General features: G+C 39.2%; 1 protein-coding gene across 7 annotated transcripts in view; it reads left to right on the top strand.

Annotated features, from left to right (window-relative positions):
- Window positions 1-27032, top strand: part of Celf2 (CUGBP Elav-like family member 2) — a 511103-nt gene that overhangs the window by 353604 nt on the left and 130467 nt on the right. For 6 of the 7 annotated variants that reach the window (XM_033761820.1, XM_033761818.1, XM_010621371.2 and 3 more), the window contains one exon: window positions 5028-5224. In XM_033761820.1, coding sequence (XP_033617711.1) covers window positions 5028-5224 — 197 coding nt within the window. Of the gene's footprint in view, window positions 1-4625; window positions 4858-5027; window positions 5225-27032 lie in introns of those variants that run through there. The other variant, XM_033761822.1, reaches the window with a different exon arrangement.

Raw genomic sequence — 27032 nt, forward strand, 5'->3', positions numbered from 1 at the left:
TTATGGCTACTTGGCATTTCCTGTATCTATTTTATAGGTTTTTTATTCTTTTTATTTTATTTATTTATTTTTTGCAGTACTGGGGATTGAATTCAGGACCTCAGAACTTTGCACTTGGGAAGCAGGTGCAGTACCACTGAGCTAAATCCCTGCCCTGTTCTTTCTTTTTTATATAAAGGAAATATAACACAAAAAACTATGCAAGGACAAACAAAGATTAGTAATCTCAGTTTATAATCTTTGGAAACTACAAATTACTAGGTCTTAGGGAAGCTTATTGTCCTGGAATTAGTAACGACTGTTGAAAAAAATTTTTTTGCAATACTAGGGAATCAAATGCAGTACCTTGCCCATGCCAGGCAAGCAATTTACCACTGAACCCCCCCAGCTCAATTATTATTTTTAAAATACTGTTTTACTTCTTTAGAGGAGATCAGAAGATTTTGCATGTCCTGTGTTGATCTAGTTCTTTTTACTAGAAAATAGAGTAGGGAAGTAGGTCAGTGCTGTGCTAAAAGCAAAAAGTAAGCACTCTCATTTTTTTTCTCCCAACATTGTTATATTTTCATCTTGGCTCTGAGACTGATACCAACAATACCCACTGGCTTCCTGCCCTATGACTTTTGTGGTCCAATTCCATATGGCATCTATCCTAGAGGAGCCTTATAGTTGGCTCCTTGCTTAGGGCAAAAGCAAAATTGGCACGTGGGATCTTGTTGGAATTTGCAGGCAAAGTTCCAGAAGAGATGTATGTGCCTGTGACTAGGGCCTGTAAATGATCAGAGTCCATGGAAAACATTACTCTAGAGGAACCCAGTTCATGGAATAGTAAGAAATGGCAGTGGTCCTTTATGTCTTACTGTGTTCACAGTCAGAAGTCATGTTTTCTTAAGGGTATGACATTGGGAAAGGCACACTACCTCTGTGACTCTTAATTCCTTAAAAAAAAAAAAGATGATTCCAACTGGAGCTCTAGTGATATTGTATGTTGAGCGCTCAGCAAAGGTTTCTGGCAAAGAGGAGGTCTTCAGTAAATATAATTTGAATCTAAACTTTTGTGCTATAAAAGGCACTGTACGGGGTATGAGGATGGCTAGGGAGTGAATGGCATTGTCTGATTTTCTAAGCCAATAAAATTCTCTTAGAGGTTTTACTAAGGGTCTTGCTGAGATTTGGGGTGATTGTTCCTATAATTACTTCTCCAAGAAGAGCACATTGGCTCTCTGCAGCCCCTGGTAAGTACCCACAAGAGCTTAATTTGAAAAAAAAAATTTTTGTCTTGCCTAAACATTTCTGTACCTACATCCCCATGAAGACAAAAGAAAGAGTCAGTGATCCTCCACTAGAGATGAATATTAGCTAGGAAGGAAGTTGGAAGTCCAAGGGAGGAGGTACTTGGGTAGATTACAATGAAATTAACTGAACTGTTAGAATACTATGAGGATTCAGGGTGTGGAATGTTATAATGGGTAGTGAGTGGCATATGATCTACCTATTCTACCAAAGCTTTTGGCTTGGGAGGTATGGTGGTGGTATTTTAAATTTACATGACAACTAAACATGGTTGTATTTATTTAAGGGATTGTTACCCCTTAACATGTGATGCAGACCTTTGGAATGGTTATTTGCAAAATGGTAGGCAAGAAAGGACATAGACATGGATGAGAGTGCTTATCTATATGACTGTAGGAATAGAGGAAAAGCCTCCGTGCAAAGGAATCATCTTTATGTGATGATTTTTTTAAATGTGGGTTTTAAAGTAGTTGTAAAGGACTCCAACTTCAGCCCTTAACAGCATCTTTCTCTCAGAAAAAGGAAAGGTACATGTGTAGGTTTCTTTTAGTGCTTGCCTTTTGTTTGTTGGTGTGATTCCAAGGACCCAGCAGGACGAGTTCTTGGCTTTATATTTGAATTGGTTTGCCCTGAACTGTTCACTGTCAACTCCAGCCAGACTGGATAGAGTACTTGGCCACATGGTAAATTAGAAATACTTTGTACTTTGAGGCCTAGATCTACAAATTATCAGCTGGTAATCATAGAGAAATAACTTATTTTTTAGATGTTGTCATCTGAAAAATGCTACTTTCCTTTAGGGTTATATGAGGACACCTAGTTTTTAATATACCAGTACCTAGCACAGTAGTTGGTATATAAAATATACATATTGTTATTTAGGGTGCAAATTTTCTTTGGGTCTGTACTGTAAAACAAAATTGTGTTGAAAAAATGATTTGTGGTGGTCAGTCATTTCAAATGGATCACAACACAAAGAAGGAATTAGTAGTAGAAATAACTAACATGTATACAGCACTTAATTTTGTGCTGTGTCTTACGCTAAGTATGTGAATCTGAGGTAGAATCTGTTATTCCCACTTTACAGATGAAGGGTCTAGGTCTAGAGTAACAGGACGTAGTAGTGCTAGGATTCGGAGACCACACTGTTAACCACTGTGCAATACTGCCTCCGGATGATAAGAGGCCTCCTTGCATACATGAAGGATGGCTGCTTGAGAGGGATTGTAAATACAGTGCTTGCCTGCAAAGAGACCAAAGGTGTAAGGCTTGAGCTCCCTTCTCAACTTTCCTTTCTTTATGGGCTCTGTGAGTTTATGTTTTCTCGGAAGGTATAAAAGACCTCTCATTTGTAGAAACATGGAGGGATGCTGCTTGCTTGCTGTAGACTTTGAAGTTTCGATATTAGGACAAGTATACCGTTACTTTAAACTCCTCCATTACAGGATCGTTGCAAGTTCCAGGCCAGCCTGGACTAGATAGAAGCCCTCCATTACAGCAGTCATGTTTATTACAGACAACATACAACAGCCTCAGTTTTTCAACTTCCGTTTTCTGTTAGCTGAGACCTGTGGAAATACCTTCCTCTTTGCATTCTAGCTGGTTGTCAATAGCGATGACCGCAAGTCCTTCCTGTCCCAGAAATGTCTTGCCACATTCTCAGTTCTCAATGTGCTGAGAACACTACGATCTGTCCTGCATGAGTTTCTGCCACCTCCACCCTTCTGTAATCACAGCCCCACAGGGTTAGAGTGCTTGTTCGATTCTCAAACAGTGACTGGAAAAAAAGTAGGTGAATAAGAACAATATAAACGATCTAGCACTAATATAAACAAACATTACATTACATCTCAATTGTTGAAGGAAGATTTTGTACTCAATATTTTATTCAGCAGAACATTTTTTATAACAATAAGGTTGATTAGAGGCAGCTCTGAAAATGCTTCAAGTTAGGCAGTCTGATTGTTTATCTTAAGGATAAGAAAATAAAGTGAGTGATAAAATGGGGTGGGGGAGAAGAAATAAAAATTGAAGTCAAGACCTAGTGAAGCATATTGAACATCATTTTCCTCTCTGGATTAAATCTAATCGAGGATTTCTTCTTTTCATGTGTTCTTGGTTTTTCAACCATCGATGTTATCTTTTTGTTTCTTCTTATTTAAGGGCTCGTGGCTAGCCTAGACTCACAGCAGAATCAAAGCGCTCTTTTTCATTTGTTACAGCCTGATAAGGAATTCTGCTGGAGGTCTTTAGAATACCTTCTTATTGTTTCTCCAAGGCTCCAGTGAAGTCACACCTGCCATTTGCAGTTTAGTTTTAGTCAGTGTGTCCATCCCCTTTCCTACCTCTGCTTCTGGGCTGGGGGCATTGTGGCCCAGGCTCTCTGAGTCTTTGCCCTTGTGTAGGTGCGTGAGACTTTCCTAGGCAGAGCAGCTAACCCAAGAGCATGCACCGCACTTGAGTGAGGCTCCAGGCAGCCCTCTCACCAAGCAAGGAGCTGGATGTGCTGAATGTAGAGGGATGGGCAGGGACAGGAAGAAAAGGATGTGGGGTTTTGCTTTGCTATTTATCTGCCTAAATGGGGAGGGTGGTTAAGTAAAAGGGATGTCTCACATGATGGTGAGCAGGATTACGGCTCAAACAAGCATTCGCTTCCAAATGGGAGTTTGGGAAACAACATTAGGAAGACAGATATGTGAAAGTTCATGGTTTTGTTCCTCGCATCAACCCCAAATATTTACTGAATCTAGGAGAAGAAAGGCAGTCTTTTCTTTCTCTCCCAAACCTGTGATTGTTTAGAGCTTAAGTGCAACATCTGGAAGTCAGATATACAGAGAGCAATTTATGGAGTGTGAAAGATTTGAAATATTCTATGTCCTTTAGTGGGAACTCAACTTTCTGGGTCTGCTTTTCTTTTCTTTCCTTCTTTTCCCCCGCAAGCACAAAGCAGGCAATTCTGAGATCCCTTTTGCCTCTCTGAATTAAACTCTTTGTGCCTGGGTCCCATAAACAATGTGCTTTTTAAAGAGAGCCCCTCCCAGCTCTGGCCTTTTTTCCAGTGTAGGCAACCAATCAGCTGCAGAGAGCTGCATAGCTGGAGCGCTTTCCATTCTGAGCAGCAACAACGTACTAATTTGATGCACACATGGATGCCTCGCGCACTCTGCAAATTCATCACCGGCATCTTGCATTAGTCATCTGACGAACTGCCAAGTGTTTCATTTTCCTTCCATGTGACTTTATTATTACCACCTCTCTCCTCTCTTCCAAAAACCTCCAAAAAAGGGCGGGGAGTGGGGTAGGGTGGGGGGAGATCCAGCGGAAATCCAGCCCTGCCTTTCTTCCCCGCCGTAGCCAGTGCAGTGCTGATAATGCTGCCGATACACTGATGGCAGCCTTGCAGACCGAGACCAGCACTTAACTTGCAGCTGCCTCCTGAGCCCTGTTTCCGAGATGTCCACGCCCTGGGTGACAGGCAGCCCAGCGCTGCCCTGTGCTCGGGTGGCAGTGCGGACCAGCAGCACGCAGTGAAAGCCTGGCTTGCTGCTGAGGAACAACCTAATGGTGCCTCTGCTTTGTTTTAGTTCATCAAATTTCTTCGACTCATTAGGCACTTTCCCCTTGCTCCTCTTCCTCCTCCTTCCGCCTCCCCACCCCCTCACCCCCACAATTTTTTTTCTTCCTGTCCCTCACCCTGCAGCCCTAACTCTGGCTTCTGGTTCCGTTTTTGACAGTAACGGCACAGCCAACAAAATGAATGGAGCTTTGGATCACTCAGACCAACCAGACCCAGATGCCATTAAGATGTTTGTTGGACAGATCCCCCGGTCGTGGTCAGAAAAGGAGCTGAAAGAACTTTTTGAGCCTTACGGAGCCGTCTACCAGATCAACGTCCTCCGAGACCGGAGTCAGAACCCTCCCCAGAGTAAAGGTACAGACAGTGCGGGTCGCATGGGGTGGGGGTCATTCAGGTGCCCTGGCGGGCTTGGTGGGTGCTGTGAGCATCCCCGGGCTGACCAGGGCCACCCAGAGCCCACAGCCTGCAGGAGGGAGGGCGGCAGAGGAGGAGGAGGACGGGCTGGGAGCAGCTGGCGCTGGCAGCCCTTGTGTTCTGCCTGCTCCTCCAGGCTCCTCCCTGCGCTCCCGCCCGCCTGCTGGGACAGGTGGGACTGGAAAGGGAGAGAGGGCAGGGATGCTTCAAGCCTCTGTCCAGGCGCCTGATTGCCCCCAAGAGACCACTTTGTAGCAGCACTGGCTCTTCCTGGGTGGGGTGGCTGCTTCTCCGAGGAGCAGTGTTTCTCAGCCTTGAATTTCAGGAGCTAACTCTGTGCTACTCTCCCGTAATTTCTCATGTAATTACAATGGTATTTTATGTTTTCATTGCCTATGCGGACCTTGAAATGCCTTGTAAACTGTTAGTGTGGTGCCACTGGTATGAGGAAGATCAGTTTCACTTTTAGGAGGGACGTCCAATCTTGGGGGCTAGGTAGGCATCATTAAGGGAAGTGTGTCTTTTGGAGCCAGGGAGTGGTGCCCTAGTGGCTTGAGCTAGTTAGCACACCTTCAAAAATGCTTGAGGTTTACGCCCTTATCAGTGGTACAATTAAAGTGTGTGAGCTGGTGGTGGTTATATCCTCCATTTTAAGATGATGGGGGTGGAAGTTGCAGTTATTAAAATAGAGGCCAGGAACCACTGTTACCAGGTTGATGCTTCTGAGTATTTCTGCCCTACTTCGGAAGCATGGTGTAGACTGAATGTAAAGTGTCTCCTCTGCTGCTACCGCTTGGTCTCTGCCACTGTTTTAACCTTCTCACCTTAATAATTTTGTCATTTCTCTGTTGTTGATCTCTAGATCTTTCTACTTAGAGTTTCTCTGCCTTCCTGTGGGTCTTTTTTTTTTTCTCTCTATGCCTAAGTATTTCTGTCCAGTCTGTTATTTTATTTTTATGTTGTACTTCATATAAAAAACTCCATTGTTTGACTTGCACATACACTTAAGTTAAGCAAATGAATACAATAATTTTCTCTGAGCCTTTTGCTTACTGACAAGGTAAAAGGATAGGACTCACATCCTGCGATTCTGAGAAATATTGGACTATCTCTTGTTCCCCATGGTTGCCAAGGTTTGATAAGGCTTAGAAAGCTTTTTATGGGATTTTAAAGCCCCTAGCCAGTATTCATTTTATAAAGCTGAACACATTTGCCTTCAGAGTATAAGACTCAAGTGTTCTATCTTGGACATTTCATGTAACAACAAAGTTGTTTTTAAAAAAACTATAGAATTTTGTCATCACGAACTTTATTGACCTATAATTGAAAAGCAAAAATCAGGTATCTAAAAATCATTAAAAATTAAAACCTCATAAATTAGAGTAATATTAAGAATCATTAGTGAGTATCTTTAGAAGCTATTTATCTACATATTTCCCAACTGGAGAAACTAGAGTTTGTTTTAATACTTTCACAGTATCATACTAAGGAGAATAGTATAAAATATGGGACTAGGCTAAGAAATCATCAAATAAGGGCCCTTCTGCTGCTTAGAATAGCACCTAAAAGAAAACTAGGCCAAAGCAGCAACTACATTTCATCTTCAACCAAGAAAATGTGACTGAATTTTGGGCTATCCACATTTTTCAAAATGACCGCTGACAAAATAATCAGAGCTCATTTATTGTTATGATGCCTGCTCACCTACATTTTAACTTTGAGTACGTATGTCTTCCCTTAGCCAAAAAAGTGTTTCTCATAGGCAAGTACTTGTGCACGGCCTCGTTGTTTTATCGTTTTCTTTCATTTCCTGGATGTTCACTGGAGCAACACTTGACCCAGGCTGCACCTAAGACTGTATATTCTGTTAATTTCCATTTACTAAGTCTTCTAACTAGTTTCATGAAAATAGCATGGAGAAGCTCAGGCTCATGGAGAGGAAGTGAACTATTTTGAGCACATGCTAAATGTCAGACACTCTGTTAGGAGTTTTATATATGCTCTTAGAGTTTTTGCTAAAATCCTGAACATAAGTGATATCAGTCAGTCGCATTTTACAGGTGAGAAGACTGAGGCTCAAAAAGAAGAAATATAGATAAATATAGTTTACCCACCTGGTAACAATGAGGGAGATTGGACCATAGTTTTCACGTACCATAGCATTTTGTCACTCAGTGAGATGAGACCTGAAGCCAGCTCTGATCTGTTGTTGCATTTCCAGACTCAGGTCAGAGGCCTTCTCTTTACCAAAGATGCCAGGTGAAAGAAAAAAATTTCAGCCTTTAAGATTAAGGTGGTTCTGTAATTGTGGTTAGTTTCTAGTTTCATGGATTTGGGTTGTACACCACTTTAGCCCATGGTATCATGGGATAGGACTTATGATGAATTCATTCAAATCTTACCTTTGGAAATACAGGTCAGTTTCCATTATTGTGAACTCCAAGTCTCACATCAAATATTGCTTGAAATACGTGGACTGTCAGCCAAAGCTTGAAAGATTTTTTGTTATACAGACATCTCTGTTATAAAGGTATTTGTTGTGATGGGATTTGAGCTTATAATGACATTCCTCTCAGAGGATTATAGCCCTTAGCTGCTTAAATATAGAAAGCTACAACCACCACTTTCTTTACATTGATATTTATATGTGCCCTATATTATTTTGCCTGTTCATATGTAAAATAGGACACTAAATTTACATTGATTCTGATTCTGTCAGCAGAGTACAATTATCATGTTTTCATAGGGCTGATGTCAGAGCCTCAGAAACTAGAATTATTGGAGGCTGTGTCTAAATGTGGTTTAAATTATCTAAGTAAGGCTTTTAGAGTTCCCTTGATTCATTTCCTTTCTGACCTTGACAGTTCCAAGAAAAGAGACACACTTAGGCCATTACTTAATCCAGGTAAATTAGATCTTTTTCTTTGCATTTTATATTCTGTTTAATCATAGGACACAAAAACTTTATCGTGTTTTCTTCCTCTAAAAGTAAGAATCTAAGCTATTTCTTCTCCCTTAGCTGAATGTATTAACCAAACGGGCTCAGCAACTTGAGGAAGTATGGCAAGGTAAACTGTGCTATATCTGTTGGGACTGAGGAGAAACATGTTTTATTCAGTGGCTCTCTGTTGATCTGAAGATGGTGAGATACACTACATCGTAGGTAGGAACATGGCTTGAGAAATCAGACAAGCCTAAATTAAATTTCTACCTCTGCCACGTTGTAGGCATTGGCCTTGAGCACATTACTTAATCACATCTAAAAGTGGAGGTGCTGTTCATAGTGTTGCTGAGGTCATGTTTTTCAAAGAGCTGGAATATGGAAGAGGTTTGTTATGATGGAGGTTATTATTACAGTTATTAATATCACCATCATCACTATCTCCAATAATTTATAATCTGATGAGAATAATAAGGTAAGTTCATAGTAACTATAGTATTAAAAGTACATGTAGTAAGAAGAAAGAAGCAGGTGAGTGCATTGGAACTGTGAAAGTTCAGAGAAGGTATAAATAATCTGCAGCTAATGAGAGATAGGAGAAGATGGCATCTTTATCAAGTCCTGCAAACAGTAGTAGGATTTCTGTAAGTAAAGACCATGTTGAACATTACAAATGAGTAGGCTGGTCTGATTCAGGCAAATTGGTTAAAAAATACAAGGTATGTTCTGAGAACTGTGAATTCTCCCAGAGTTCAGAGAAAATCTGAAATACATGAAATGAAAGAAATAAAACATAGGCTAGAGCCAGTTCTTCTTTCTTAGGATAAAAAATTTGTATTTTTTGTTTTTGTTAGACAGTTGAGGATTAAGGAAGATTACTTTAGCAAAAAGAAGCTAGAAAACTGGTATGATGTGCTGACTTTTGTTGAGAGAAGATGCAGTCTGCTTAGAAATGGAAAGGAAGAAACTGAGTGATTCAGACATAACCACGGTGGAAGGAAGAGAACTTAACAGAATTTGAGCAATGATGACAGGAAAGTTTTAACTTAATTGGGTGAAATGGAGAAGGTCAGCAGTGGTAGGAAGGAAGACGAAGAGAAATATACTAAGTTCAGTTTTGCTTGTGTTCAGTGTGAAGAGCCACAAAAGAGTCAAGAGAATATGGGCTATTGGATTTGGTGATCAAGAAGATTTGAGACTATTTTAGAAGAAGGGTGAAAGTTGGTGCGGGGGGATTGCATAAGTGTGGGGAGGGCTGTGAGTGTAGCCTCTTTTCAAGTGGTCTGGTCATGAAAGAAGAAAGCTTAGACATGTATTTTCATTTTTGTTATAAATGCTAAAAAGGTAGAGGAAAGGAAATCAGAAAAGTATATAGATGACCTGAACCGAGGTCCTTTAAGAGAGGGAAGAAAAAGTTGAAGATCTCAAGTAGAAGGATTGAAAGATATTTGGATTGATGCAGCAAGGCAGTTAGGAGGGAGTAAAAGCATAGAAAATTACAGTATGATAGAGGAATATGGATGTGGTACTCAGGAGAAATAGCCTCAGTCTTTCTAGCAAATAGTACATGTTCAAGAAGGCTGAGTGGAATCGGAAACATTAGAAGATAGAGGTAAGGGGAAAAAATGAGAACCAAGACCTGTCATGTAGAGGTACAAGATCCCAACAATGAATGTAACTGTACTGTATCCCTAAAATGTACCAATAAACTCAATTAAAGCTGAAAAAAAAAAGAAACAATTTTAAGATGACTGCTTTGGAAGATTTGATAGAGGAAAGTGTAGCAGAGCCACTGAAAATCAGAAAGGGCTCAGGGGTACTTCTATTGTGTTGATTTGGAGGAGGCCCTGATGGTGTTGATTCTGGAACTAACCACCCATGAATGAGTGGTTAATACAGTGATGGGGGTCTTAAAGTTGAAGGTGGCAGATAGCCAGAGCAAGGTAGCGATGTGTAGATCATTATCTGATCTGCGAGAAGGAAGAGTTGAGGGACTAGAGATCAGGGCTGGGGATTTAGCTCAGTGGCACCCTGCCTGCCTCGCAAGCACAAAGTTATGAGTGTGATCCCTGGTACCAAAAAAAAAAAAAAAAAAAGGAGAGAAGAGATCATGAGGTACGATGGAAATGGTAGATAACAAAGATTGTATTCAAGTGAAGCCAAACTTGGAGGCTGCAAATGGAAGATGAGTTGTGTGCTATGGACCATCACTCTTAATATTTTAATAAACCAAAATTATAACTCAGGATCATGGCCACTGAAAAAGTATGGCTAATTATTATTGTGGTTCCACAGGAACAAAAACAAAGTGACTAGGTTAAAATCATTTAACCTTTGAACCTAAGATAGGAACAGGACAGCAGCCTAAACTAATGCCTTGTTTACCACATTTTACTGTGTCTCTTTTGTGACTTTTCAGCCAGAAGAGAAATAGAAAAGGGAAGTGGCCTCTATTGGCTATCACCACGTAACAGAGGCCCAACGAACAAGACTTCCTTTTTTCTTGAAATATGTTGGGAGGTCATGGCATAAGCACTGCACAGCTGTAGCCCCATGGTGCTTAGAGCCCAGAGTTTTCTGGGTGGAACAAAAATTACATTCGTGTCTCCTTTGAGAAGGGTTATCACCTTTAAGTTCCAAAAGAACAGTTAGGGTGATGCTTATGACACTGTAACTCTTTCGTGTTCTGGCTGGTCTGGCTGCAGTTCGGGTAACCCAGGGGACCAGCCCTACTGGTCTTCGACTATGATGGCAAGTCATATCTTCCCTGAGGATTTATCTCAATCTTTAAGAATTCAGTAATGAAATCCAACTTTTTTCCTAATCTCTCCCTGATTCAGTACAGTAGAAAAGTTTCTTGTGAATGAGACTTCAGTGGTTTTAGAATGAACAGGAATAAGGGAAAGGAAAGGAGGAGGGTAAAAGTCACCAAAGCCTAACTTTCTTTATATTAGAATTTGGCAGAGAGACAGTGCTTAGTCCAGAAGATTCCTCTGTGCTGTGGTAGAATGAGAATAGACCCTGGAGTTGAGAGACTTAAGACTGGTACTTATCATTGCAATTTGGTTTAGAAAATGAGCTTCAATTTCTTTATCCATACAGTGGAACCAATATCTACCCCACAGAGCTGTTTTACATATTCAGTAAGAGACAAATGTGAATGCTGCTAATATAAAGAGAATTGACAATCTCAGAAGTTTTGTTCTTCTTTAAAATGTTAAAGTTTGTGGGCCGGGGATTTAGCTCAGTGGTGCTGCTGCCTGCCTCACAAGCGCATGGTCCTGAGTTTGATCCCAGGTACCTCCCCCGCAAAAGTTAAAGATTTGTAAAAAAACACACTTGCCCCTTTTATGTGAGGAATGATGTTATAGGGCTGCATTGGGAATGAGGAGGTTCATCTCCACGTTCCATGCTTTTCCTTTATTCCTAAAAACCTCATCAGAAACTTCATCTAAGAAATAGAAGTGTTTAAGCATCATCTCAAAATCAGTAATTGAAGAATTTAAAATACAGGAATGGGCCGGGGATTTAGCTCAGTGGTGCCGCCACCTGCTTTGCAAGCACAAGGTCCCGAGTTCAATCCCCAGTACCAAAAAAAATAAAAATAAAAATAAAAATAAAATACAGGAAGATGAAGCCATGCTACATTTTAATGCATATAAATAAGGGATAGGATTTTTGTCCTACATTTCTTAAAAACTACAGTTGCTACCCTCAATTTTCTGAGTTTTGGAGATGCTGCCTCAGTGGCTTTCAAGCAGGATGATTTTATGAGTTAATTTTATGCTGATAGAAATCTCTGTGTTTCCTATCATGACATTATTTCATTACTGACTGACTGAGGCCCAAGAGGACAAACATAAAATGCAGTCAGAATTTTTATATTTGTGTAGGCAACACCTTTATCACATCCTTCTGAAAAATGAATTCGCTAGTTTTATCATATGGTTATATTAAAAGATTTAACAATTCATTTTTTGAAATGAAGTTTTTAATTATTTTGACTTAAACAGATTGAATGATTAATATAAAGGAGAAGGGAATGTTAAAATATTCTTCTTGTTAGCTCTAGGAAGAAGTGATCTCTTTCAATGCCCCATAATCTTGACGATGAGTGGCTAGGCTGTATCTATCCAATATAGTGCTGGATTTCTGTTATTTGTATCAAAGGGCAGCTTCTACCCTGGCAGATAATATTTATCATGGGTACATTTTTATCTTTATATCTCTGGAGAGAAAAAGAGAAAGAAAGGGAAGGAGGGAAACAGAGGACACAGAGACAGCAGTAATATCAAAGCCAGTATCAAAGAAGACAAGAAATTACTCAGGGCTGCTTCTGACCATTTTGTTGTTTTCTTTTCTGTCTGGAACATTAAGACTTTAGTTAGTCCCCAGTTGTCTGATCCCTGTAGATTTGCATTTCTGAAATTAAAGTTTTAGAAGAATAAGGAAAGCAGGCTCTGGATAAAAGGAGAATCAACTTCTTTGCTCAAAACTGGGCATGAGAAAAACAAAACAAAACAAGGCTTCCTAGCTTCTGCTTGAATGCTTTCTCCACATATTATAGGTTGACGGAAAAAGTGAAGTTTAGGTAATCTCACAGTTTGCATTTGTCAGTAAGCGTATTTATAGTTTGTCTGCCCTGAGGTCTCACTTACTTTTTCATTTGTACCCAGTGAGATTTCTCCACATTAGAGATGCCTCACCACCAGTTAACCAGTTGTACCCTGTGTAATGTCATACTGCGGGGCATTATAACACCAGACTTTTGGAAGTGAGAAGTCCAGTTTCTCAGCCAGAAAGAGAGATGGTCTGTGACTGGGCCATGCTGTTAGTGACTCTGAAACACTTGTGTGGTGCCTGATCTCCACCTTAGCTTGATCTGCCCTCCCTATTCACTTTCTCAACAAAGATCTCCAATAATCAGGTATTTGGAGTGAAAGGTTTATTTTCTTCCTTCTTCAAACTTTTTTTCTAATGAAAGTTTAAAGTTAACTGTGGTTATTTTAGAAGTTTCCAGAATACAAACATTAAAAATTAATATCATTACATACCTTTTGAAGAAGTTTCTTGTTCCATCTATAGACAAGGCTTAAGACATACGGCACGTGATGCTAAGAAAATTTAAGTCCGAGGTCATACGTTCTTTGTTCCTCATCCTGATTTAATTGATTCTGAGACCATCTACTCTCATGCTTTGTTTTCTAATATTGGCTAGCACAAAGAAAAGCTCTCCCTTCAGTGAAGGGTAGACATGCCAGGGAATACCTCGATGAATAATCATTATTACAGAATAATCATTATGATCTTCAAAACCTTTGGAATCTAAGAAGAGATGATACTTGGCCAAATGGGGAAAATGTAGACACTAAGCTAAAATATAATATTATTGTAAAATAAAATTATGTATGATAACAGAAATAATAGATAATAGAATTTTGGCTTTCAGGGCAGTTGATCAAGAGAACAGAAAATGTGAAAATCATACTGTGAAGTTCAGTAGAAAATAGACATTAGGTATCTCAGTGATATACTAAGTATAGCACTAGAGAAACTTACAGTGAACTAGACCAAGTAGCCATATTAATGAATATGAATGTCTTTGAATGTCTGAGAACATTTTCAAACCAGCCTTGATGAATGCATGTTACGAAGAGAGGAACACAAAAGAGAGGCATATGTGGGATGGCGGATTGTGATGTATTGAATCTGTCAAGGCCTCTACTTTGCTGAGTTGTGAAGACAAGCATAGAGAGGTAGCAAGTGAAGAAGTAGTTCTTGCTGCAAATGGGGAAGGAAGTTAGCTGATGGGGAGAAAATTGTAATGGTAAAACCACTGGGTCAGGATGGATGGAGATGACAGTTGAAACACCACAGGAACTGGTATTGAGGATCGGTGTTTTCACTCTATGTAAGTGACTGAAAGAGATGTCCCTAAGCCGGTATGGTATCCACATGCTGGCGTTACTTCAAATTGGAGAAGCCCAAAAAAGATACTTCACCACAATCAGTTTGAAAGATAAAGGAATATAATTTCTCTGTTTCCATTAGGGAATCTTAAATTGGATTTAGGAGAAAGAATTAAAGGACTGAAAGAGAATGTTCTCTCACTACATTCTTTAATATTTCAATTCATTATGAATTATTTTGAGATATGTTAGGCCTTTGGTTTACACGTGTAAATTCTAAAGCCTAAACCTGCCTCGCAATCAAACGTCTCCAGTGTAGTCTCTGGCATCTCCTACAGTGATCGCGGTCTCTCACCAGCAAAGTCCAGGAGTTGCTGCTGTTTTGTTGCCTTCTCATTCCTTTTTAGTTGTAGTATAAAGAGAAAATGTGCCCTAAACTACTGTAGTTTAATGGAAACTGCATCACAGATGTGTAGAGACAGGAAAACATTAGCCGGGTTGAGGAGCACAGGAAACAAGGCCTCTGACAAGCTAATGGTCAAAACTGTTCCCCAAATGCTAAACATTAAAAATGATGGTGCCAGACACCAAGTGTTAAAGAACACATAATTCACTGCCTTTCACAAAGAGCTTTTAGCTCCTATCTAGGCCACTGTACCCAGTGTTAGGCTACAGTGTTGTTGAAGATGTATCAAGGAGACGGAGAAGCTCCAAAGGAGAGCAGCGTGAATCACAAAGGTCTAGAAAGGAGAACCCCTACGGAAAGGTCTGGGAGGTTAACTTAAAAGGCCCGAGAGCATTGAGCCATGAGAATGAAAAGGGGGAAAGGCTGCAGCAAGACATTAAAAGGAGGGACTGTGCTCTCAAAACAGAGGGGGAGGACTGTGAGTGAAGTTTTGAAGATGCTAAAGTGCAGACTGAGGCTATATATAGGTCAGCTCTTTCAATTAATGCTAAACCCTGGGATTCTGCTGCTTATAGTTAAAATGTTGAAACAGCAGGTAAAGTGTAGAGTTTGAGTCAAACTTTTACACAGAAGAGGTGGCGAACTTGGAGCACATTATAAAAGTTAAGTAGATGTTGGGATAGATAACTTAGTGCCCTGGGATGGACCTCTAGCTAGCTTTCTAATAAGGCTTAATTCACAGTTCATTTGTAATGGTGACATGAAAGTTAGGATGGCTTTGAAATCCCTGGGTCCTGCTTAATGTTGACTTTACTGTAGAATAGGAAAATGAACAATGTGAACCAGAGGGCTAACAGTATTTACCAAAGTACAAGTCGAAGGATAATAAACATTTCCTGATGCCAACTATCTGTGCAGCATCGTACTTAATGCTGAGAAAGTATTCATGAATAGGCCGTGTTGTTCATCCCCAATGGAGAAAGAGGAGTTTCGGTGTGGACTCGGCTTTGGATGGCAGTGTCTGTGGCGGAGAGAGTGCTCCTGTGTCTCTCATATAACAGATGAAGTGAAGACTGAGACACGTGACAGTGAACCTTTTAGAGCTGCCAAAGGTAACAAACAGCTGGCTGTGACACGCGGGCCGTCACTTCCCTACCACTGGCAGAGGAACCACGGTCATGCAGTATTGCAATTCTGATTTTTTTTTCTTTAAATCTTATACCCACATCGTCTCTTTTCTCTTTTTCTTCCTTTTTAATTTTCTTTCTTGTTTTCTCTCACTGCAAAGAATTTAGTCCAAGAAAAGGCTATCCATGTTTCCTCTGTGAGTTTTCCAATTAAACATGAAGGTCAGCAGAGCTAAATCATCAGTAATGCATTAAGCTCTTCCTCAAGACTCTTTTCAGTGTAAGGCTGTTTGGTGCGGAGTCCTGAGGAAGAACTGCCAGCCCGTGCTGGACATGCATCCACCCACATGACACTATAGAGTAACTGGTAGCTGGGACTCTCCGGGGGCATCTGTGTGTCAGACTCACAGGTAGGCTTTCAACTTTGCGTTAAGCCAGAGTTAGCTTTCTGAACGTTCCTCTTTTCTTTGTTATTAGTTTATTTTCAGCACATGAGGTTTACATTCATCTTAGGGAGTAGGTACAGACACATTCATAGCTTCTTTTAAACACCCTTCGCCTTCCCACTCACCCACCTCCCTCCAAGTTTAAGTCCCCATCCCGTTTTCATATGTCTATTGTCTACACAGTAAACTTCCAAGGAATAAATTACTTATGAAGTGTTGAATGTAAATGGCCATGCATACAATGGGAATGGGTTTAGGTATAAGTAGTAGACATAGTAGGAGAAAACGATGAAGAAATGGCAACTACAATAATGGCATCTAATTTTGTAAGCTGTACCTATTAGGAGGGGTTTATCCTAAAGCTTTATGCAGTGAACCTTATTAACGCTTCTTTCTCAACTCCACTGCTAGAATTTATTATGTACAAATAAGTAGTGTAGACAGAAAGGAGAGGTTAGGGTACAGTGAGTTAGGAAAGGTGCATTGTAAAACTTGGCAAAAAAAGAGCTCCAACAAAACATGTGAAATTCCATAAGACAGACCCTGTTTTATAACTCAGGGTCCAAGACTGTAGAGGGTCTTCTATAAATTCCAAATCTAAGTAATTTTCAAAATTATTGATCCTAGTGTCTCTAGTCTTGAAGACAGGAGACTCCTTCAAAATAATAACCTATCCAGTTGTCATACTTTGGCCCCAGTTTCTCTGGGCATCCTGTTATAGCTATAGACATTGTAGTGCTCTGTATATTGGACTGTTTAATATTATACTGTACTTTTGTTTGGGGGCTTTTGGGTTTTGACTTGTCACTGCCATGCAGACTTTATTGAATAAGTTGTTCAAAGTTGACATTCACCTAAGCTATTAACAAGGGGTTACTTTTGAATTTCTCAGTGTTTATGTTGTTCTATTATTCACTTTTATACAAGCTCTCGTATTACTAGCTACTCCAAGTTTTAAAAGTGGTGAATTGGCATTGAGCCTTGTTTTGTAACCGTAAGTAAAGGAAGTTTACTAATTTTCATGGCAGGAGTCTCTAAGCACCCTGAGCTGCTCATCTTCAAACCTACCATTTCATAAAGAGGCTCTCCACCCCTACACCCTACCCAGAATGGTCACTAGTTTCAGAAGCCTATATAAGAGAGTTCATTTGAGAGGAAATATTAAGATAATTATTAAAAGAGTCACAACTTCTAAAGCAATCTTGTTGACAGCACATGTACATGTAGCTCTCTTTAAAAACGTCCTACTAAGGCATCCCTTATGTGAAGACTTGCATTCTGTTTAGTGGAGAAGTATAGGGATAGATACTATTTCTGAATACCATGATATGTAATTCCTGCAGCATGATAAAGGAAATATTGTTCAAACATTTAACTTTTTCTGATGCTTCTTCTCAAAGGTTCTCCTTCAAATGAGATTAGTTTAAGTTGGGTGTTTGTTTTTTGTCTGCTTGTATTTTTTGTACTTGAATTTTCTTTAAAAATTAGGTTATTAAAAAGAGAATGTGAACCAGAATGTTTGTATGAGTTAAGAAAAAACAATGAAAAAACTCCTTAATTTGTAAACTCCCCTACTGGGCTGGAAACATGTTTTTCCTTCACACTTCCACTAGGCGTAGAGAAAACAGAGCAACCTAGTTTCTCTGTCTAGATTGAATCAAATACCTCAATGGGACAAGACAGGAAATCAGGCCTTCATTTTTTTAATCCTTTATAAGATATTCATGGTTTATCGAGGTAGTTTCCTTTTTTAAATAAAGGTCCATTTTCCCCTTCGCTTTAGGATTCCACAGTAACTCATTCATTTGGGTGACAATGCCACTTAGCCCAGGAAAACCTAAGGAGGGCCTTTCTCTGCCTGTTCTGCCCAGAGTGTTCTCCCTAAGACTATAATGAAAGCTGATGAGAGTGCTGTGGCCAGTTACACTCTCCATCAATCCCTGAGTGAAGTCAATATGTCCTAGTGGTGGTCTTCAAAGACAACCACTGTGTGGCTCAATAAGCCACAACCTAGATTTGAAAAACATGGTTTCTGAGTAGGATAAATGAGACAACATCTGAAAAGCACTTTGAGGTACTTTCTAATGGGCTAGAGAGATCCATAAACATAAAACATGACTCTCAGAGCTGCTGCCATACTGCCTGCCTCATTTCCTCTAGCTTGCTTCAGTACAGTTGAGTAAGCAATCTGGTTAGGCAGAAAAAATAAATGCAATTTCCATGCCCAGTTGTCTCTCCTTTTTGCCAACTGGGTTGCTGAATGTGATGCTCTCTTTGTGAAGTGGACATCTGTCTAATGGGAACTGGATTGTGACCACCAGTTCATTTTACACAGGCCACCATACAGCTGCCAGATGGTGACCGGTCTTAGCTATTTTGCAAGTCCAATATGAGTTGTATTCAGCTGTAGAGGTGGAAAACATGGGATCCTTCCACCAAACCCATGTCCCTGCAAAGGAAAATCTCCTAAAAGCCAAGGCTTTGCATTAGTCTAATCTCTATGAAGCAAGAAAAAAGACTTAAGAAAAGGTAGTGAATAAATTAAAGGCATTTTTTGATTGCATTGTTGTGGCTTTCCATTTCACCTAATTGCACTCTAATATGTATTTAGGAATATAGTTTTTAGGGTGAGACATATCAGGCTTTTATGCCACAGCTTAAGTTCCAAGGTAAATAAGCTTAGGACCACTTAAGAGGTAAAAACAGTCCTTGTCAAACAGCAGAGTTTGATTGTTAACCTAGACAAATAAGTAGTTGGAGGCCTCCACACTGCTCCAGGATGACTGGAATGTTTAGGAGACAAGAGAGGCCTGTCCCTCTGCAGAGCTTCATGAGTCCATATAAACCTGTGGACGGCCTGCCTGAGCAGCACAAAGTGCTGTGTTGACACATATCCCATCACATGTGTGCAAAGAAGATGCTGTATTTTTAGACACTTCAAAGTCAGGAAACCGTTAAACCATATCACATCCTCCCTGTGCTCTGGCCACTTCCCCAACACCCTCAGGAAAGTCGCCCCCATTTTATAGAAAAAGAACCCAAGACAAAGATTGATGTACATATCTGAGCAAAGCTGTAATCCTAGGGAAAATTGCTGATCTAGTCTTAATAGAATGCATCCTTTGGAGTAATTGTTAATGCTTCTGCTTCTTTAACTAAACGGTGTGTTCCATGTGACCTGATATCTAAGTCTTTACATTGTATGTGGAGTTTAAAAGACAACTTATTCTCCCACTTTACTTTCCTAGCATTCCTTCAAATAAAAAGAAAAATATAATACTGCGCTATAAAAAAAATCAAAGTTCCAGGAACATTGAAAATCTTTTAGAATTTTTAACACTTATTTCCTTCAATATCTTTCATGTAACTAGCTTACACTGGCTGTTAGAAGTTGTGTCTTTTGAACCTCTGACATTTCTGTGCCTAGTTCAGTGCCTGGCATAGAGGAGGCATTGAGAGTTAGCTGCTGATTGAGTGAATGAAGTTAATCCTACCTTTCCATCATTCAACACAAAATTACCCATCTTCTACAGAGTTACTTCCAAGGAGCAGAGATGATTGTATTCATTCTATGAATGTATTTTGAGAGCCATATGTGCCAAGGAATGCACAGTATCCTAGGGATACAAAGACAAGGGTGAGGTGTGGCCGGGGTCCACAGGGCCATTAGTGTAGTTTGGAGATAGGGTGGTGTCGGCAAGTTTGTGTGGGGTGTGTGTGTGTGTGTGTGTGTGTTTACATATGTGTGCACATGTGTTATGAGGAAAGACTATAACACTCTTCCCGTTTTAATTTTTTTCTTTTGAAAGACTTGACCCAGTAAAGGTTCAGAACAATTGGAATAGGAGGAAGGAATGTCTGAGCTCATATAGTGTCTTGTTTACCACGTATAAAGTCTTGCCACATACAGTATGTGCTAAAACTCAAGTTGTCAAATAGCAAAGCTTATTAAGGGCTGGGAAAATTTGCACCCACCCTTAGCTCAGCATAGTTCCAAAACAAAGAGCATTCATTCTGCTTCCAGTTTCCTAGTCACGTCTAGTAGCGCCCCCAATATGCAGGTCTGAGTGTTTCCTGTATATAGCTCTATTTATTAGCCTGCTTTTAGTCCTCAGTCATTTGGGGCCAGGAAGGGGCGAGGGGTGGAAAGAAGATCAACTGAGTTTTATAAGTTGTAAAAGGGCATATAAATGTTTTTCCTCATTCTGGTTAACTTCATGCCATGTTTAGCTTTTATTTACCCTTTGCCTACCAGGTAAAATGCCAACTTCTATTTTTATTTTACTTTTTTTTTTTTCTTTTTTTTTTTTTTTTTGGTACCCTGCAAGGACTCCAGTCCTTGTGTTTGCCAGGCAGGTGGTGGAACCACTGAGCTAAATCCCCAGCCCCAACTTCCAATTTAAAAATGACTGAACTAGACGGTGGTATGAAAGGCCTAGTGATAATGGTTGAGAACAGGTCCTTGAAGCTCCAGCTCCTCCTTCACCACTTCCTCTCTCTGACTTAGAACAAATTCTTGCTTTCTCCGTGCCTCAACTTCCTGAGCTGCAAAACGAACTGGGTTTTGATGCAGATTCAGTGATGTAACATATATAGAGTGCTCAGAACAGTGCCTGGTAGATGGTAAGCTATTATTCTACCCCATCTATTCCATTTGAGAACACAGAAATACAACGTTCAGTGAGTAAGCACAGTCTGGCATTGTTTCTCAGTGGCACCTCTGCGTTCCCTCGGTCTTGAGTAAAAGCAGCGTCAGTCCTCAGTACTAATGGGCTCAGTATACATTATCTTGTTATATATCCTCACATCAATCCTGGGCAGTAAATACAGTGTGCCCATTTTATAGAGGAGAAAACTTGAACTTATACATCTAACCCATCTACATGAATGAATGGTACATGCGGAACTTGAACCTGAGTAGTTTGTCTTTTGAGTTCCTGCTTTTAACCCTCACCTGATTCTGGTCCTCCTACATAGCAAAATTGAACAAACCTTTTTGCCTGGTATCTATCTATGGTTGTTACACTGAAACTACGTTAATTTCAGGATACTCCTTCTTTTGATGCGTTGCCTCTGCTATGTCTGTATTCCTCCCATTTAGCACAGGGTGGTAAGCAATAGATGCTCAGTAACATTTGCTGAACTGTATTGAATTATTCCTTGAGTGTTCTTTCTTACTCCCATATCTGAATCCTGCCATTTTTCTCTACCTAGATACATTGTTTCTTCTTTTCAGTCCTGATTATAATCCTGGCCTTTCAAAATCTAGCACATATGTCATTTCACCCGTAGTGGCTCCTCTTGGACACCCCACCAGAGAGTAATGTCCCACTTTTTTGAATTTCTGTGACATTCTGCACCACCCCACCCCTGTCTGTACATGCTGCTTTCATTAAACTTTAAGCTTCCTGTAGTCAGGGCCTATATTAGTCATCGGTACACCATGTAGATGCCCAGAGGACTTAATGTGATGCCTTACAACACTGGCGAACATTTATGGATTGAGGGAATGCAGATGGTGAAGAAAAGAGCATATTTCCCTCACCAACCTCTTTTCCTTTCCTTTCTTTTCTTTCTTTTTTTTTTTCTTCTTCTTCATGGCACATTGAAATACAGCACCTCACTCATTCCTGGTTGTGAGTCAGCTGGTGGGCACTCTATGGAGCATGAAGAAAATATTGTTTCAACTGAAGCATCAGAAGTAAGAGAATCATTTTAGGGTGTCATTGTAGTGTGAAAAGCTTTGACATTTAAAATAAAAGTAGGAAGGTAAAAAACAGTTCAGTCTGTAGTTGGAATCTCTTTGCAGCACAGGCACCGAGCCCTCTCAGCAGCAAGCTCACCTGAAACCCCGCCAGACTTACAGATGTTTCCTTTGGCTCTGGTGTGAAGAACCACACTGCAATTCTCAGGAACATTTCTATTCTGGCTGGGACTGATGTAAAAGGGAGGGAGGCAGCCGAGAAATTACTTCATAGGTCTTACTCATATCTAGTTTCTTCGATCCTGCGGTGCACATTGCCTTTTTCCTTTGAGTTTTCATACATCACTTTATTCACTTAGTGCCAACACATACAACCATTTTATGAGGCTATGAAAACACCACTTAGATGAGTGCATATTTGGAACTCTGTAAGATGATGATCTATTTCACCTCTCTTTGGGATCCTAGAAGTTCCCTGAAGGTCATACATAGGTGAATGGAACTCTTCCAGACTTTTTTTTCCCCACCCTTTGAGGATTCAGATTATAACATACAGGAAAATTTATTTTTAGGAGCTAGAGCGGAAACAGACTCAAGGGTAATGAGAAGTCTAAAGTTGAAATAAATGTGAAATTTCTGAAGGCTAGTATTGCTTGCCTCTCCCAGGTGTTTTGTTTTGTTTTGGGTATGGAGGGTGGGGGGGTAACCGAACTCATGACCTGCACTTGTGAGGCAGGTACAGTGTCACTGAGCTAAATCCCCGGCCCCTCCCAAGTTTTGAGCTACCCCTTGGAATTAAATATTCTGCTAGCATAGGTCTTGGCCAATCCTCTTCTTTTGATTATCCCTATTGCTGTTAGTACCGCTTTCCTTTCTGTTAGCTAATCTCACAGTCTTGGAACTGTCCCTCACTCCTACCTGTCCTTGCCTTCACATCCAGATCTTGTCACTTTGAGTCTTTTATATTTTTACAGCCAATCTGTCCATTCCTACTGCCATCATATTTGTACCACTTTCTTAACTGTTTTTCAGTAGGCTTTCAAATGATATTTTCTTTATAACATCTTATCCAGCCATAACTGATAAGCTCTAGTAAACCTCACATACTTATTGGGTGAAATCTGATAAATTATAACATATGTATACCCCTGTGAAACCATCATCACAATCAAAATAACAGATAATATCTTTCACCCCGAAAGGGCTCTTTTGGAATCTCTTCCCGACTCTACACCAACACATTGATCTATTTTCTGTCACATGTTAGTTTCTAGTTTCTAACATTTTACATAACTCTAATCAGGTAATATATATTCTCTTTTGTCTGGCTTATTTCACTCAGCGTAATTGTTGGTCGTTTATTTAGATATTGAGTTAACTCCTTTTTAATGCTGTTAATCCCATTGAGTGGATATGCCACAAATGATTAGTCTTATCAGTTCCCTTCCTTCTCCCATGGGTGATCATATTGTTTAAAATTGCTATGAACACTCATATAAAAGTATTTGTATAGATACTTGCTTTCATTTCTCTTATCTAAAAATCTAGGAGTGAAATTACTGCATCGTATATTTAACTTTCTAACAAACTTTGTTACGTTCGCTAAAGTGGTTGTACCATTTTACATTACCACCAGGAGTGTTTGAGAATTTTAGTGCCTCCGCATTCTTGTCAACATTTGGTATAATTAATATTTCTAATATTGAAGCAGCAAATGCCATCATGGTTTTAATCTTCATTTCCTGTACAACTAATGATGGTAGCATCTTTTCACATGTTGGCACCTGTATATCTTCTTTGGGGAAATGTTCAAATCTTTTACTGACTTTTTAATTAGTACAAGTTTGACAAGTTCTGAATATTCTCTATTTAAATCCTTTATCGGGAACATGTTTTACAGATGTTTGCTGCCAGTCTGTGTCTTGTCTTTTCATTCTTTTCATAATGTCGTTTATAAAGCAAAAGTTTTAAATTTTCATGAAATCTTATCAATTCATTTTTTTTTGCTGATTGTGCTTTGGTTTTATATTAAAGAGAACACTAGTTTACAGAGGTTTTCACTTATATTTTCTTCTAGTAGTTTTTATAGTATTAGGCTTTATACTCTTGGCCTATGACCTATTTTGAGTGAATTTTTATATGTGGTATGAAGTGTTGAAGTTTCTTTGTTTTGGTTTTGGGTTTTTTTTTTGCATGTGACTAATTGTTCCAGCACCATTTATTTGTCCTTTCTTCATTGAATCCTTTCTCTACTGATTGTTTTGTGCTTTTGTCAAAATTGTTTCTCAGTATATGTGCCAGTTTATTTCTAGACTAATCTGTTTCATTTGTCTATCTTTGCATCAATTCTGTATTGCACTGGTCACTCTAGCTTTATAACAAGATTTGAAATCAGATCTCTGTAGGCCCCCAACTTTGCTCTCCTTTTTCGAAGTTGTTTGAATATTCTAGCATCTTTGCACCTTGACTTGAAGTTAATAGTTAGGCAGTTTATACAATAAAAGCCTATTTGGTTTGAAGACCACATTGAATCTGTGCGTCAAGAGAGAATTGATAGCTCAGTTGTACTGAGTCTCCAGCCCATGAGGTAGTATATTTCTTCATTTATTTAGGTCTTCATTAATTTTTCTCACAAGTGTCTTTTGTTTTTTTTTTTCAGTGTAGAAGTCTTTGCACATCCTTTATCAGACCTACCCTTAAGTGTTTCATATTTTCTAAAGCTATTCTAAATATTTTTCTTTTATTTGCTATTTCCAATTGTTTTTGCTGCATATAGAAGTGCAATTGATTTTTATATATTGATTATATGTTCTGCAGCCTTACTAAATTCATTTATTGATTTCTAGTAGCTTTTTAAAGATTCTATTAGATCTTCTACATAGAAGGTCATGTTATTTAGCAATCAGGACAGTTTTACTTTTCCAATCTAGCGTTTTTTGTTTGTTTGTTTTCCTTGCCTGCTTCCACCAGCTAAAATTTCCAGCAAAGGCTGAGTTGAAATAGTAGTAGGTTCGTCATATTCTGGTTTTTTTGTTTTGTTTTGTTTTTTGTTTTGTGGTACTGAGGATCAAACTTTGGCCCTTGCACTTGAGAGGCAGGCGGTGGAACCACTGAGCCAAATCCCCTGCCCTTGGTTATATTCTTGATATTAGGGGAAATAGGACTTACAGGTTTTGTATAGGTAACCTTTATCAAGTGTGTTCATTTCTGTTCCTGTTTTGCTGAGAATTATTATCAGGAATAGTGGTTGGCTTTTTTTAAAATGCTACTTATTTCTACATCTGTTGAGGTGATCATTTGACTTTAATGTTTCATACATAATGGGTCAAATGGTGGCAAATTCTCTCACCTTTTGGAAAATATTTCGCATTTGCTTTTGAAATATACTTTCACAGGCAGGTCAACAAGGTACCCTCCCCTCAGTGTTTCGAAGATGTGCTCTGGTGTCTTCTCACCATTGTTTCTGATGATATCCTTTTCTGGGTTTCTGTGTATTACCCTTTTTGCCTCAGTCTGCTTTCAAAATATTTTTTTTTATTACCAAGTTTGAGCAATGTGATTATAATGTGTCTTGGCTGGATTTTCTTTGTATTTCTTGGACTTGGAGCTCATTGGACTTCTATATTTTTGAGTTTATACTTTTCATCAAATCTGGGGAAATTTCAGCCTTTTTATCGGGTATTTTTCTCCATCTCTTTTCCCTCTCCTCTCATGGGGACTCCAGTTACTCATATATTTGGCCACTTGAAGTTGCCCTATTTAGTAATTTACTTATGTGCTTTTGTGCTTTTTCCTCTTTTTTCCTTTGTTCTTGTTTTCAGTTTCTTTTTGAAGCACAGTTTCTTCTGAAATCTGTAATCTGTCTTTTATCCTATCCATTGTGACTTTTAATTTAAAACTATAGTTTTTTTACTCTCTGTAAGTCCATTTTATCTTCTTTATATCTTTTAGCCTCTACTCAATCTTTTGGAGCACACTCAACTCAGTACAGGGATATTAACTATTTGAAAGTCCCTGTCTGCTAATTCTAGCATCTGTATTCTTACTTGCTGTTCTAAAGTAAGGCCTCTCTGTGTCCTCTAACCAGTGTGCTATGAACTATGAAGTTTTCTAGCCTGGTAGGGGCAGGCATTATTCTGAGCCTTTAATCCTTCTGGGTAGTTCTTTTTCTTGGCCTTTGGTAGTTTCTTCATCAAATGCATTGACCAGTACTCTGCTGCATACTGGAGAATAATTCTGTAGATATGTAGATCTTTGAAGATCTTCTTTTTTTTTTCTCTCATTGAGTTTATTGGTACATTTTAGGTATACAGTAGAGTTACATTCATCATTGGGATCCTGTACCCTTACATGACAGGTCTTGGTTCTCATTTTTCCCCTTGTCCCTGCCCTCCCTTCACCCCCTCCACCCATCCCTATTTACAAATACTTTATTTCCATTTTTTCATTTTCTCATATATTTTTTCTTTTATCTGAAGTTGTTTTTACAACTCACTCACCTCCAATACTCTTTTCCAGAAAATTTGTTTCCATTCTCACCTTCAAATTTTTCACACTAGGAATCTACCAGGTCCCTCCTCTTTCCTTTCTGTGTGTGCTGTGACATGGAAACTTTTTCAGGACAGTAAGCTGTTTTCAGGCTATAGCGTTATCCACCTAGTCCAGAAACAGAAATCATTTCTTGATTATATTTCTTATCCCTGGTTCTTTTCTCACATTGCCTTCCTATTTATGCTGATTATGGTACTGATATCAGTCTTTAGTGGCACTATATTGCTTAGTAAATAAAGTTTAGATTCCGTGGCTATTATTTCCAGGTCTTCCATAAACCAGTCTATTTTTCTCTAATTCCCTTTATAATCTTTATTTCCATTTCTATAAAACTATTAGCTGGAATTTTTGCATTCCACCTTTTTCTGTTTATAGCTTGCCTTTCTTTAGGACTTAGTGTTTCCTGTAAAATTTTATATCTCCAAATCTCGGACAGGTTTATATGCACCTCTTTCTTTCAGCCTGTAAGTTTCTACCATCTACCAAATCCCTTAAGGACAGAATTTGCATGAAGGTAGAAATATACAATGTGTAATGTATGTAGTAGGCAACCCATACATGTCCATTAACACACTTATTGGGAATCTTGGGATTGAATACTGAATAAACATTGATGAAATTTTAGCTCAATGATAATATACTATGCTGAAAATAATTGAGATTC

Source organism: Fukomys damarensis, unplaced genomic scaffold (genome assembly GCF_012274545.1).
Source record: "Fukomys damarensis isolate Sample0158 unplaced genomic scaffold, DMR_v1.0_HiC HiC_scaffold_10, whole genome shotgun sequence".
Classification (NCBI taxonomy): domain Eukaryota; kingdom Metazoa; phylum Chordata; class Mammalia; order Rodentia; family Bathyergidae; genus Fukomys; species Fukomys damarensis.